Raw genomic sequence first — 14,785 nt, 5'->3', positions numbered from 1 at the left:
ATTCAAGTGGCAGGCACAATTACAGCATATTTGCAAGAAAATAGCCAAGAACGTTTTCCTCCTATCCAAGTTAAAGCAATTTACGGACAGAAGGACTCTGGAAATGTTCCACCATGCTCATGTAATGCCTCACATTAAGTATGCTTTGACGCTCTGGGATGGCAGCAGTGATGTCCACTTGAAAAAGTTAGACTCTCTCTATCGTCGCTCGGCTAAACTCATCGTAAAGGATAATGCCTCAACAGATATGAAATTAAAAATGCTTAACTTTCTTCCACTGGAAAAGTATATCAAGTTAAACAAAGCCATTTTCATGCATAAATTGTATTACGGTAAAGTGCCGATTTACATTACATCATTATTTAATAAAGCTACCGACAGATATGGGTCGGTCAACTTGATCCCACCGATTCCACGAATTGACCTTTATAAGACCAGTCTTGCTTTTTCGGGTACATCAGTTTGGAATTCACTTCCATCATCCTTTAAGCACTTAAAGTCATACAAAAGTTTTAAAAAATGTGTTAAAAAACACTTAATGTCTGAGTAGTTTAACGCGTTTTGATTTACCACACTTAGTATTACGCCAAAGATATGCTGTGCATTGTATATTCTGAACATATTTTTGTTGTACTATTGCTACATGTTCGATTTTTACGAGCTTGTACTTATAATTACTTGCATAATATGCATTTGATGTTATGAATAACCACATATGATCATCATCATCATCATCATCATCATCATCATCATCATCATCATCGTCATCTTTATCATCACGTGCTGAAGTTTTCTGACCTCCTTTTGTTGGTAAACTTTTTAACTTTTTAATTTTTAATTTTTCAATTTCATCATTGTGTGTCTGTGCGTCCCAAGGACAGATTGTAAGAAAAGGCGTAGCCTTAAATCTTAATCCTTGTTAAATAAAGTTCAATTCAATTCAATTCAATTCAATTCTCTCTCTCTCTCTCTCTCTCTCTCTCTCTCTCTCTCTCTCTCTCTCTCTCTCTCTCTCTCTATATATATATTTTCTATTTTTTATCTTATATTTTTATTTCATTTTTGTAGTTAGTCCCTCTTTAGGGCGAGGGCTGGATGTAAAAAAGCAGACCACTGCTTAATCTACTACCCTCGTTAAATAAAGAATTGTCATTGTCATTGTCATTGTCTCTCTATCTCTCTCTCTCTCTCTCTCTCTCTCTCTCTCTCTCTCTCTCTCTCTCTCTCTCTCTCTCTCTCTCTCTCTCTCTCTCTCTCTCTCTCTCTCTCGTAGTACTACGCCTTAAGTGTCTGCTGCAAAGTGTATCTGCATGGTTTTAGTCATCCTGAACTCAGGTCAAAATGAGTTTGGCTCATTCTCTCCCTGACCGGACGCTACAGTCCTACGCGAATCTATCAAAACAAAAATACAGAGTTATCTCCCATATGGTTTTCGCGAGCACTGATCTAAATTTGAAATCAGTGTTCGCGAGACGAAAATGATTGCAGATTGGCCGACTTCGACAGTGATCTCCGTTCTGTTCTTCACAGTTATGATAAAGACATCGTTCTAAGGTCAAAACAAGTCGAAATTTTGGGACTGCTGCCGGAAGGAGACCGTAATATATGGTTTCATCACTGTCAACAGGGTACAGAAAAAAATCGTCTGCTCCAGTTAGCGCCGAAACCAAACGGTTGATTATCACGTGACACTTTTGCCATATTTAGAGTTGTTTGCACAGTAAATACAGCCGCGAAAAATAGCTCGCTTGAAACTGTCTTACATATCAATTCCTTTGTAATTTAGAAATTACAAAACACCATGAAAAATCATTATCGACGATCGCGAAGCTTATATCAATAATACATTACAAAAAGCTCTAAATATGTTAAAAAAAATCGGTTTCTTTGCCAGATAAGGAAACTCACGGCATCCTGTCAGGGAGAGAATGAGCCGAACTCATTTTGACCTGAGTTCAGGATGGGAGTGTTTGTACTGTATATGACATAACACTGGCACACTTTGTTTTGGGTCAACTGCAAGTGTGGTTAAAACCAAAATAACACTATCAGCCCATGAAGTAATACTATATCACATTAATTCCGGATTCCTACCGCTTGAAAACATGCTGATTGTGTTACTGTGGCCCGACACTCGGGTTAATTTAATAGCGTCCACTAACAGCATTTGATGGACAGGCAAATAGTCGCGCACGATTCATACTGGCCGAGAGGAGGCGTCGGAAAGTTTCATGTGTGTGCAGGTGGAGAGAGAGATTGGGGGGGGGGGGGGATGTAGAGAAAAAGACAGAGAGAGAGAGAGAGAGAGAGAGACAAAATGAGAGAGAGACAGAATGAGAGAGAGAGAGGGAGCGAGAGAGACAGAAATAGAGAAAGAGAGAGAGAGAGAGACTGATACTGAGAAAAAGATACTGAGATAGACAGACTGAGAGAGAAAGGGGGGAGACATAGAGGGGGGGAGAGAGAGAGAGAGAGAGAGAGGGAGCGAGAGAGACAGAGACTGAGAAAGAGAGAGACAGAGAGAAAGAGAAAGAGAGAGAGAGAGAGACTGATACTGAGAAAAAGATACTGAGAGAGACAGACTGAGAGAGAAGGGGAGAGAGAGAGAGAGAGAGAGAGAGAGAGAGAGAGAGAGAGAGAGAGAGAGAGAGAGAGAGGGAGAGAGAGACAGAGCGAAACAGAGAGAAACAGAGAGAGAGACAGAGAGAAACAGAGAGGGAGAGAGACAGAGAGACAGAGAGAAACAGAGAGAGAGAAAGAGACAGAGAGAAACAGAGAAGGAGAGAGACAGAGGGAAACAGAGAGAAACAGAGAGAGAGAGAGACAAACAGAGAGAAACAGAGAGAGAGAGAGAGAGAAACAGAGAGAGAGAAACAGAGAGAAAGAAACAGAGAGAGAAAAAAAGAAACAGAGAGAGAGAGAGAGAGAGAGACAGAGAGAAACAGAGAGAGAGAGAGAGAGAGACAGAGAGAAACAGAGAGGGAGAGAGAGACAGAGAGAAACAGAGAGAGAGAGAGAGAGAGAGAGAGAGAGACAGAGAGAAACAGAGAGGGAGAGAGAGACAGAGAGAAACAGAGAGAGAGAGAGAGACAGAGAGGGAGAGAGAGACAGAGCGAAACAGAGAGAAACAGAGAGAGAGAGAGAGAAACAGAGAGAGAGAGAGAGAGAGAAACAGAGAGAAACAGAGAGAGAGAGAGAGAGAAAGAGAGAGAAACAGAGAGAAACAGAGAGAGAGAGAGAGAAACAGAGAGAGAGAGAGAGAATGTGTGACAGACAAACAGACAGACCGACAGAACTGGGATACATAGAGAATCATAGACTAGTGAACAGAGTGTTAAAAATGAACAGAGTACCAGGATGAACAGAGTGATGAACTGAGTGATGAACTGAGTGATGAACTGAGTGATGAACTGAGTGATGAACTGAGTGATGAACTGAGTGATGAACTGAGTGATGAACTGAGTGATGAACTGAGTGATGAACAGAGTGATGAACTGAGTGATGAACAGAGTGATGAACTGAGTGATGAACAGAGTGATGAACTGAGTGATGAACAGAGTGATGAACAGAGTGATGAACTGAGTGATGAACTGAGTGATGAACTGAGTGATGAACTGAGTGATGAACTGAGTGATGAACTGAGTGATGAACTGAGTGATGAACTGAGTGATGAACTGAGTGATGAACATCTTCTGTTCCTGAACTCCAACGTTTGCAATGTACACTACAAGGTGTCAACAGCAGGCAGACCCCATCACCCACATCTAACAGGTGTCAACAGCAGGCAGACCCCATCACCCACATCTAACAGGTGTCAACAGCAGGCAGACCCCATCACCCACATCTAACAGGTGTCAACAGCAGGCAGACCCCATCACCCACATCTAACAGGTGTCAACAGCAGGCAGACCCCATCACAAACAGCTCCAACATCTAACAGGTGTCCAGCCGGATACGCACAGAAACGTAGAGCTACTATAAATAGCTCACGCTCAAGGCAGGGAGACAACTCTGTCAGTGCAAAACAGCTGCTGTGAAAGGGGGTCCACTGTGTCAACAGGCGATGTTTGGAAATAACTCTGGCGGGTTTGTACGGGATGTCAAGGAGTGACTTGGTTTAATTGTAGGCGCCACTAGCGAGGGATGTGTCTAAAACACGTGGACAAGAAGCACGTGTACAAAGTTTGCCTCGCTGACAGCAAGAGTATTCACTCTTTCACAAGCCATCACACTTGACAGAGTTATTTCACAAGCTATCACACTTGACAGAGTTATTTCCAGAGTGCATCTATTAACAGAGTATTTGAAGGGACAGTGTACCTAACTGAAACGAATACTTAATGCAACTGACGTAATAAGCAGAGTCAATAGCAATTTTAAAAAGATCCACTCACCTTAGCTTCAAACGACAGCGCCCCCTACAGGACCGTAATCAGCCGATTGACAAAGGCAGCCCATGCATCATGTCCCTTCTTCAAACGACAGCGCCCCCTACAGAACCGTAATCAGCCGATTGACAAAGGCAGCCTGTCCCTTCTTCTGGCAGACGGCGCAACGACAGCGGAGATGTCCTGCAAGCGGAGCAGGAAACGTTCCGTTCTCCCGTCCCCGGAGGTCGTTATCACCTCGATGACTTTGGCCGTGGAGTCAGCTGTCTTCTGCAATCAGCGATCGAGGACACGATGCACCAACAGCTGATCTTTTTGGACCGGGCAAACTTTTGTTGTAAAACAAAGCTGTCAGCTGCTAGTGAATAACTTCCTCTTGTTTCTCACATTTTAAAATAGCGCACTGCCTGATTTGTGCAAGATTATCGCTGTTGACCCCACTTGCGTTTGCTTGCGTTGGGGTGTGCACGTTAGAGATCCCACGATTGACAAAAGGGTCTTTCCTGGCAAAATTGTATAGGCATAGATAAAAATGTCCACCAAAATACCCGTGTGACTTGGAATAATAGGCCCTGAAAAGTAGGATATGCGCCGAAATGGCTGCGATCTGCTGGCCGATGTGAATGCGTGATGTATTGTGTAAACAAATTCTATCTCACACGGCATAAATAAATCCCTGCGCCTTGAATATGTGCGCGATATAAATTGCATAAAATAAAAATAAAAAAATAAATCCCTGCGCTTAGAACTGTACCCTCGGAATACGCGCGATATAAGCCTCATATTGATTGATTGATTGGTTGAATAGCAAGGGAGATTATGAATGAAACACGCGCACATTAAACTATTGTCCTGCAGAATACTATCAGTTAGGCTCATACAACAATTGTAATACATACGATGCTGAACAGAAGATTATGAATAGACAAAGGAACATTTTACAACATATTATAATCATATTAGATGCACAAACAGTGCAAAAGCAAAATGTGCATGCTCTGTACAGTATTATGTCTGAGACACAAGTACATCGTATTTGCAGAAGACCCGTGAATGATACGAGTATATAGCACCACCTTTAGACGGTCACCGACTGGGAGGGACGGACATCTACGAGGAGCTGAGAGAGGCATGGAAGTATGCTCTTCAGTGTCTATGACCAGAAACATGGTACAGTAATACCAAGTTATTTACGCACTAAATGTCATTGGGATGAATCGTCTATTTTAGGATTCCGTCTCCTCTCCTTCGTAGACCTAGTTAGTGATCTGTCACGTGCGTCTTCTCAGCACGTGATGCCAGGACCATGGAGGAGACAGGTTGCTCGGACACTGCCACCATGATCCAAAAAGGACACAGGGTAAATGTCTTCCTACACACATACTTTTGACCATCACCAACACCTGTTTAAAAGGGGAAAAGTGTTTCATATTGTTCATCTGTCAAAACCTTCAATTTTATAATTGTCATTTAATTTTGAGATTGCAGTTCAAAATCTCGCCAGACTTTAAATTAATTATTCAAAGGCCCACTCCGTCTCGTGAACAAGGTTCCCCTCCCCCCCCCCCCCCCTCCCCTCCCCGTCTCAGACCTGGTCAGGTTTTACACGGGATAAGACCATACTCCACTTGACCTGGTCAGGGTTTTACACGGGATAAGACCATCCTCCACTTGATGTGGTCAGGGTTTTACACGGGATAAGACCATCCTCCACTTGACCTGGTCAGGGTTTTACACGGGATAAGACCATACTCCACTTGATCTGGTCAGGGTTTTACACGGGATAAGACCATACTCCACTTGATCTGGTCAGGCTTTTACACGAGATAAGACCATCCTCCACTTGATCTGGTCAGGCTTTTACACGGGATAAGACCATACTCCACTTGATCTGGTCAGGCTTTTACACGGGATAAGACCATACTCCACTTGATGTGGTCAGGGTTTTACACGAGATAAGACCATACTCCACTTGATGTGGTCAGGCTTTTACACGGGATAAGACCATACTCCACTTGATGTGGTCAGGCTTTTACACGGGATAAGACCATACTCCACTTGATGTGGTCAGGCTTTTACACGGGATAAGACCATCCTCCACTTGATCTGGTCAGGCTTTTACACGAGATAAGACCATCCTCCACTTGATGTGGTCAGGCTTTTACACGGGATAAGACCATACTCCACTTGATGTGGTCAGGGTTTTACACGGGATAAGACCATACTCCACTTGATCTGGTCAGGGTTTTACACGGGATAAGACCATACTCCACTTGATCTGGTCAGGGTTTTACACGGGATAAGACCATACTCCACTGATCTGGTCAGGGTTTTACACGGGATAAGACCATACTCCACTTGATCTGGTCAGGCTTTTACACGGGATAAGACCATCCTCCACTTGATCTGGTCAGGGTTTTACACGGGATAAGACCATACTCCACTTGATGTGGTCAGGCTTTTACACGGGATAAGACCATACTCCACTTGATGTGGTCAGGCTTTTACACGGGATAAGACCATACTCCACTTGATGTGGTCAGGCTTTTACACGGGATAAGACCATACTCCACTTGATCTGGTCAGGGTTTTACACGGGATAAGACCATCCTCCACTTGATCTGGTCAGGGTTTTACACGGGATAAGACCATACTCCACTGACCTGGTCAGGGTTTTACACGGGATAAGACCATACTCCACTGACCTGGTCAGGGTTTTACACGGGATAAGACCATACTCCACTTGATCTGGTCAGGGTTTTACACGGGATAAGACCATACTCCACTTGACCTGGTCAGGGTTTTACACGGGATAAGACCATACTCCACTTGATCTGGTCAGGGTTTTACACGGGATAAGACCATACTCCACTTGATCTGGTCAGGGTTTTACACGGGATAAGACCATACTCCACTTGATCTGGTCAGGGTTTTACACGGGATAAGACCATACTCCACTTGATCTGGTCAGGCTTTTACACGGGATAAGACCATACTCCACTTGATCTGGTCAGGGTTTTACACGGGATAAGACCATCCTCCACTTGACCTGGTCAGGCTTTTACACGGGATAAGACCATCCTCCACTTGATGTGGTCAGGCTTTTACACGAGATAAGACCATCCTCCACTTGATGTGGTCAGGGTTTTACACGGGATAAGACCATACTCCACTTGATCTGGTCAGGCTTTTACACGGGATAAGACCATACTCCACTTGACCTGGTCAGGGTTTTACACGAGATAAGACCATACTCCACTTGACCTGGTCAGGCTTTTACACGGGATAAGACCATACTCCACTTGACCTGGTCAGGCTTTTACACGAGATAAGACCATACTCCACTTGACCTGGTCAGGGTTTTACACGGGATAAGACCATACTCCACTTGATGTGGTCAGGCTTTTACACGGGATAAGACCATACTCCACTTGACCTGGTCAGGCTTTTACACGGGATAAGACCATCCTCCACTTGATCTGGTCAGGCTTTTACACGGGATAAGACCATACTCCACTTGATCTGGTCAGGGTTTTACACGGGATAAGACCATACTCCACTTGATCTGGTCAGGGTTTTACACGGGATAAGACCATCCTCCACTTGATCTGGTCAGGCTTTTACACGAGATAAGACCATCCTCCACTTGACCTGGTCAGGCTTTTACACGGGATAAGACCATACTCCACTTGATGTGGTCAGGGTTTTACACGAGATAAGACCATCCTCCACTTGATCTGGTCAGGGTTTTACACGGGATAAGACCATACTCCACTTGATCTGGTCAGGCTTTTACACGGGATAAGACCATCCTCCACTTGATGTGGTCAGGCTTTTACACGGGATAAGACCATCCTCCACTTGACCTGGTCAGGCTTTTACACGGGATAAGACCATCCTCCACTTGATGTGGTCAGGCTTTTACACGGGATAAGACCATCCTCCACTTGATGTGGTCAGGGTTTTACACGAGATAAGACCATCCTCCACTTGATGTGGTCAGGGTTTTACACGAGATAAGACCATACTCCACTTGATGTGGTCAGGCTTTTACACGGGATAAGACCATCCTCCACTTGATGTGGTCAGGCTTTTACACGGGATAAGACCATACTCCACTTGACCTGGTCAGGGTTTTACACGGGATAAGACCATACTCCACTTGATCTGGTCAGGGTTTTACACGAGATAAGACCATACTCCACTTGATGTGGTCAGGGTTTTACACGGGATAAGACCATACTCCACTTGATGTGGTCAGGCTTTTACACGGGATAAGACCATACTCCACTTGATCTGGTCAGGGTTTTACACGGGATAAGACCATCCTCCACTTGATCTGGTCAGGCTTTTACACGGGATAAGACCATACTCCACTTGATGTGGTCAGGCTTTTACACGAGATAAGACCATCCTCCACTTGATGTGGTCAGGGTTTTACACGAGATAAGACCATCCTCCACTTGATGTGGTCAGGGTTTTACACGAGATAAGACCATACTCCACTTGATGTGGTCAGGCTGAATTAGGGGAAAGGCTCCAAATATGGACCGGCTCCTAATATGGACCACCTCCTGTTCTGACAAACTAACGGCGTTAGAGCGCTCAAAACAATTTCATTCGCTTTATTCACCCTATCTGGATAAGTTGCACATGTCAAAACAGTTGCAGAAACACAAACCTCAAAACCGTCAGGCTTTTTCGCTTTTTTTCACTTTTGGCAGCGTTCACTCTAAATTTGCCGCCTAAAACGGACTCGTTTCTGTCGACAGCCAAAGCTTTTATAGCACAAAAATGGCTATATATGACAGCTAAGACAGTATTTGTTACATTTTAACAGTGTGTACCCCGAGTTTCTACTGCAAACAAAAATTAATAGCAGAACCTCAAAGTATGTGTGAGTCCCCCAATATGGACTGTCACGATCGGGTGACAGAGACCAAGAAAGTGTCACTCAGTGGAGTGCCTGTTCTTGGTCGATTATGATAGAAAGCGCCTGTACGTGATATTGGGCTACAGCAGAGTTTGCTGACAGTGCTCAATGAACACGGAGGGTTTGCTGCGCACGAGTTTTACAGTGGAGGTTTCTGCTGTCATAGGGCTGACGGTTTTTCGCTGACAGCGCACACGGGATTTTCAGGGATTGAGTTTCTCGTGTCTTTTTTCTGCTTGGGGAGGCAGAATTGTGTATAGCTGGACTGGTTTTGTGACAAGGTCAGTCACGTGTTATTGGCTAGGTTGTCTGAGAGAGGCACAAGGACGGCGCACTTGACACCCAGCGGCAGAAGGGGAAGGATCTAATACACAGTTTCTAGAGTATGATGGTTTTTCACCGAGTATTATATTCGGCACTCTAAGGGAACTTCCACCAATTATTTCTTCTCTCTGCCACGTATTTTGCTGAGGACAAGTCGTCAACTTTCCTTCGTCGGCGATGGCTTTCGCATAAGGATTCGACAAGGGGTTCTGGACGTTTTTGGTCACTGTTGACGAACAGAGGCTGTTCCAGGGAGGAAGCGGATTTTTGCTTCCATGAGAGTACAATCATAGGCTTTTGAGGTAATAAATCATTATTTAACGCTGTTGATGAGTCTGTGTTTGTGGAATGAAATACTCTCTGTTGTTCTTTCCAGGTTAGCGCATAATTTACTCTCTGTGACGCTAAAATACTAATCTGTATATGGTTTTTGCAGATAGGGAGAGAAGGACGGAAAATGGCTGTTTTGTTGTTGTAAAAAGTCCGTTTTGTGCAGGCCCACGTGCTCGATGAGATATTTAAAGATGACATGTTTTAAGGTGGTGGGTGAGGGGTAGCTGACATGTTTAGTGCACCGATGCTTTCTGTTTGCAGCCTTCGTTCGTTTCGTTTCGTGTTCCTGTAACCGCTGCACGGCTGCCTTTGACGGGACACTGCTAGCTGCAGACGTTGGAGCTGGGACCTGAGGAAGCTACGCTAACCGGCTAACCAGCAGACCGGCTAACCAGCAGACCGGCTAACCAGCGAACCGGCTAACCAGCAACCCGGCTAACCAGCAACCCGGCTAACCAGCATACCGGCTAACCAGCATACAGAAAGAAAGCTAAGTGCACCGTGTCTTACGCACCCCGTTGACCACCGTTGTCTTTTCTTATCTGTGATTTCATTGGAGTAGTGACAACGTGGGGTGTGTGACCCCTGCATGAACTAGAGCTTTTTGAACAGAACATTCTCATTTGACTGTATTTACACGGGATCAGCGTGTTACTATAATTTTCTATATACTACTGGCATTTTGTCAGTGACCACGGGTTTTTTACGTGTTGAGAACGTAAAAGGAACATATTTTGAGTGAAGGCTCGAGGGAGGTGGCGAGTTTATACATAAACAGGCGTCTGAAACTTATACTTTTGTTGACTCTATTTAATTGTATGACTGCGAGAGTGGATCGTGGTGTGGTTAGTTAATTAGTAGTAATTAACCGGTTCATAATCACCTTAAGTGATATATTGAAACGTGACATGGACCACCTTCAACAAATCGAAAAAAATAAAAAATAAAGCCAATTTTAATTAATTCATCAAGAAGCTTGCTGAAAATAATCTATAACTAGCCCTCAAGATTTCAAAAAAATATAACAAATAGTCTTTTTTTTTAAGTTGATAATTTCACTTATTTTTATTCTGTTTTTGATAAGCTTCTTTAGTTTCCTGGTGTGCTTTAAATAATACTCTCATCAACCCGAAACAGCTAAATCTAAAGCATATTTGAATTAGTCTGACTTGCACACTAAGTTGTATCATGTTATTTTGAAGTATAGGGGGCTTTTTACAGTGATTCGTGAAGGCCGCTTCACTGGTTCATATTGGGCGCCCAGGCTCCCAGTATGAACCTTTTGTGATTTTTTCTGTATTTAATTTTTGCTGAAGGTCTATCAAAGCTATTTCACTCTAATTAGGCTTAACGGTTAAACTAAGAGAGAAGGACTACCAACCACAAAATGAAACTTCTTCGCAAGAAAACAAGCTATCAGCAATAAACAAAAAGTGGTCCATATTAGGGGCCCTTCCCCTACTTGTGTTAACGCCAAGAATGTTGGTTTGTTTGGTTATGTAGTTATATTTTGGAGCGTACGGCGTTTCAAGTTATTATTTTTGTCGAATTTCATTCGGTTCTTCGTGTTTTGACACCATGGTCGTGCACTCGACACTGAATTTTCAAGCGGACGACATTTTGTTGCGAAGATTTGCAGTGTAATTTGTGGGTTAGGATAGAATAATTCAACCAATCAATCAATCAATATGAGGCTTATATCGCGCGTATTCCGTGGGTACAGTTCTAAGCGCAGGGATTTATTTATGCCGTGTGAGATGGAATTTTCTTACACAATACATCACGCATTCACATCGGCCAGCAGATCGCAGCCATTTCGGCGCATATCCTACTCCAAGTCACACAGGTATTTTGGTGGACATTTTTGTCTATGCCTATACATTTTTGCCAGGAAAGACCCTTTTGTCAATCGTGGGATCTTTAACGTGCACACCCCAATGTAGTGTACACGAAGGGACCTCGGTTTTTCGTCTCATACAAAAGACTAGCACTTGAACCCACCACCTAGGTTAGGAAAGGGGGGAGAAAATTGCTAGCGCCCTGACCCGGGGTCGAACTCGCAACCTCTCGCTTCCGAGCGCAAGTGCGTTACCACTCGGCCACCCAGTCCGAATTCACTGACATTGTGAACATTTAGGGGAATAAAAGTTATTGGATAATGTTTTTGAGTAAAGAATAGTTGGTGACAATTTTATTGACATTTTACAGTGCAGTCTTTGGGCGATCCCACGTGGTGTGTCGGCCACGCGCTATCAGTGAGATTAAAGATGTGAACGTATCTTGCGGGTACGTTGATATATATTATTTTCCTTTTTATGTTTTATAATTGGGTAAGAAGTAGTAAACAAAGTACGACGGGCGCAGTGGCGTGGTGGTAAGACGTCGGCCCCCTAATCGGGAGGTCGTGAGTTCGAATCCCGGTCGCTGCCGCCTGGTGGGTTAAGAGCGGAGATTTTTTCCGATCTCCCAGGTCAACTTATGTGTAGACCTGCTAGTGACTTAACCCCCTTCGTGTGTATACGCAAGCACAAGACCAAGTGCGCACGGAAAAGATTGAAGTAGCTTAGAGAGTAGATTGAAGAAGAAGTTTTTGTTGAGTGTTAAACCCTTTTTGCCTCCCAAGTTCCCATCGTATTCCCACCAACATCGTATGGAATAAAAGAACCTGTTATTAAACCTGTGTTATCTTGGTTTATTGTTTGATTTTAACCAGAAGGGGGCACACGGTTACACATGGCCAGTCTGGCTGATTTCTGTGTACAGTGCTCATTTGTTTTTAAACAATTATTTCGTAAAACGCACTGGTGGCTTTTTTTGAATGTTGTATAGATCAAAAAAGTCGAACGTATCACAGCAGGCAGTCAGAGTGTTGAGTTTGGTATGTGACCAAGTGGATGGATGGTCTTTTTCCATGAGGCAGCAGGCAGTCAGAGTGTTGAGTTTGGTATGTGACCAAGTGGATGGATGGTCTTATCCCACGGGGCACCAGGCAGTCAGAGTGTTGAGTTTGGTATGTGACCAAATGGAGGGATGGTCTTATCCCACGAGGCACCAGGCAGTCAGAGTGTTGAGTTTGGTATGTGACCAAGTGGATGGATGGTCTTTTTCCATGAGGCAGCAGGCAGTCAGAGTGTTGAGTTTGGTATGTGACCAAATGGAGGGATGGTCTTATCCCACGAGGCACCAGGCAGTCAGAGTGTTGAGTTTGGTATGTGACCAAGTGGAGGGATGGTCTTATCCCACGGGGCACCAGGCAGTCAGAGTGTTGAGTTTGGTATGTGACCAAGTGGAGGGATGGTCTTATCCCACGAGGCACCAGGCAGTGAGAGTGTTGAGTTTGGTATGTGACCAAGTGGAGGGATGGTCTTATCCCACGAGGCAAGCTGTTTTCACGAGGCGCAGTGGATCTTTAAGCTTTCTGATCGAAATAATGTTACCTGCTTTCTGATCGAAAAGCCTATTAATGACAAACATATCTTTGAAATGCTACAGATCGAAAAGCCTCTTAATGACAAACATATCTTTGAAATGCTACAGAACTCTGTTCAGATACATGGCGGATGTTACTTTAGTAAATTATTGTGCTTATGCATTATTCAATCGAACCATGAATTGGGCGTTTAACACCGTAATTACCCCCACGATCTACCTGAAACCGAAAAAGACAAAAATCAAACTGTTATCAATGCTTACTTGTTACGTCTGCAGAATATTTTTCTCTGTTAGTATAAACAGTGTTGAATCCTAGGTTAAACATAAAACAAAAAACTTATTGCCGTTTACAATAATAAAACAAAACCCAACTTATTGCCGTTTACAATAATAAAACAAAAAACCCAACTTATTGCCGTTTACAATAATAAAAAAAGAACTATCACATAAAAAGAAAAAAACAGTCTTCCATCGCCAGTGTAACGTGTTGTTCAAATGTGCATGGTCTATCTCAGTTAAACTACTTCATCATTTTGAAATGTGCATGGTCTATCTCAGTTAAACTACTTCATCATTTTGAAATGTGCATGGTCTATCTCAGTTAAACTACTTCATCATTTTGAAATGTGCAGGCAGCAGATTATCAGACGTCCACATTTGTTTCGTGGTTTGCAAGACAGGAAAGTGACAGACGACAACTAGATCGATATCTGAGTGATATTTAAGCTGCCCCCCCACCCCCTTCTCTCTCTCTCTCTCTCTCTCTCTCTCTCTCTCTCTCTCTCTCTCTCTCTCTCTCTCTCTCTCTCTCTCTCTCTCTCTCTCTCTCTCTCTCTCTCTCTCTCTCTCTCTCTCCTTGCCGAATTTACCATGAGGAATTCACGTCAATTTATGAGATTAAACACTCTTATTCCTCAGATTGAGTTGTTTAAGTCCAGTTTAGTTTATTCAGGTAGCAGTCTCTGGAACTCTCTTCCGACATGCCTGCGGCAAACTACCAGCACAGATAGTTTTAAGAGCAGATATTTGTCTTAGTCAAAATAAGTTATATTTGTCTTAAATGGTATACATTCAGTGTATTTAACATGCCCCTCCCCGCTTTATAGGTATAACGTACACAGACCCTTTTCGGATGAAGGGACTTAAAACAAAAACGCATTTAGATGTGTGATGATCTGTGCAATGTCTTGCGTGTGTGTTAGAGTTTCTTTCAAATGGAATGTATGGCTTAGAGCATGGTGTTGCGTCAGTGTAATCTGCTCTAAACCACAAAATTCACATTAATGAACTCGCAATTTTCCTCTATGCAGTGCATTTTGTGTACATATGTATAATATGTTCTTAATTTAGTTGTCTGTTAGAAATGTAGAATTTG

General features: G+C 43.5%; 1 protein-coding gene across 1 annotated transcript in view; it reads left to right on the top strand.

Moving 5' to 3' along the window:
• The window catches only part of LOC138958057 (uncharacterized), a 24,404-nt gene extending 20,556 nt beyond the window's left edge, over positions 1 to 3,848 (top strand). The window contains exon 2 of the mRNA XM_070329112.1: positions 3,349 to 3,848. Within this exon, the coding sequence (XP_070185213.1) occupies positions 3,349 to 3,848 (500 nt within the window). The remainder of the gene's footprint in view (positions 1 to 3,348) is intronic.
• Positions 3,849 to 14,785: the final 10,937 nt, after the last annotated feature.

Source organism: Littorina saxatilis, linkage group LG1, assembly GCF_037325665.1.
Source record: "Littorina saxatilis isolate snail1 linkage group LG1, US_GU_Lsax_2.0, whole genome shotgun sequence".
Lineage (NCBI taxonomy): Eukaryota > Metazoa > Mollusca > Gastropoda > Littorinimorpha > Littorinidae > Littorina > Littorina saxatilis.
This window is presented reverse-complemented; position numbering and strand designations above follow the sequence as displayed.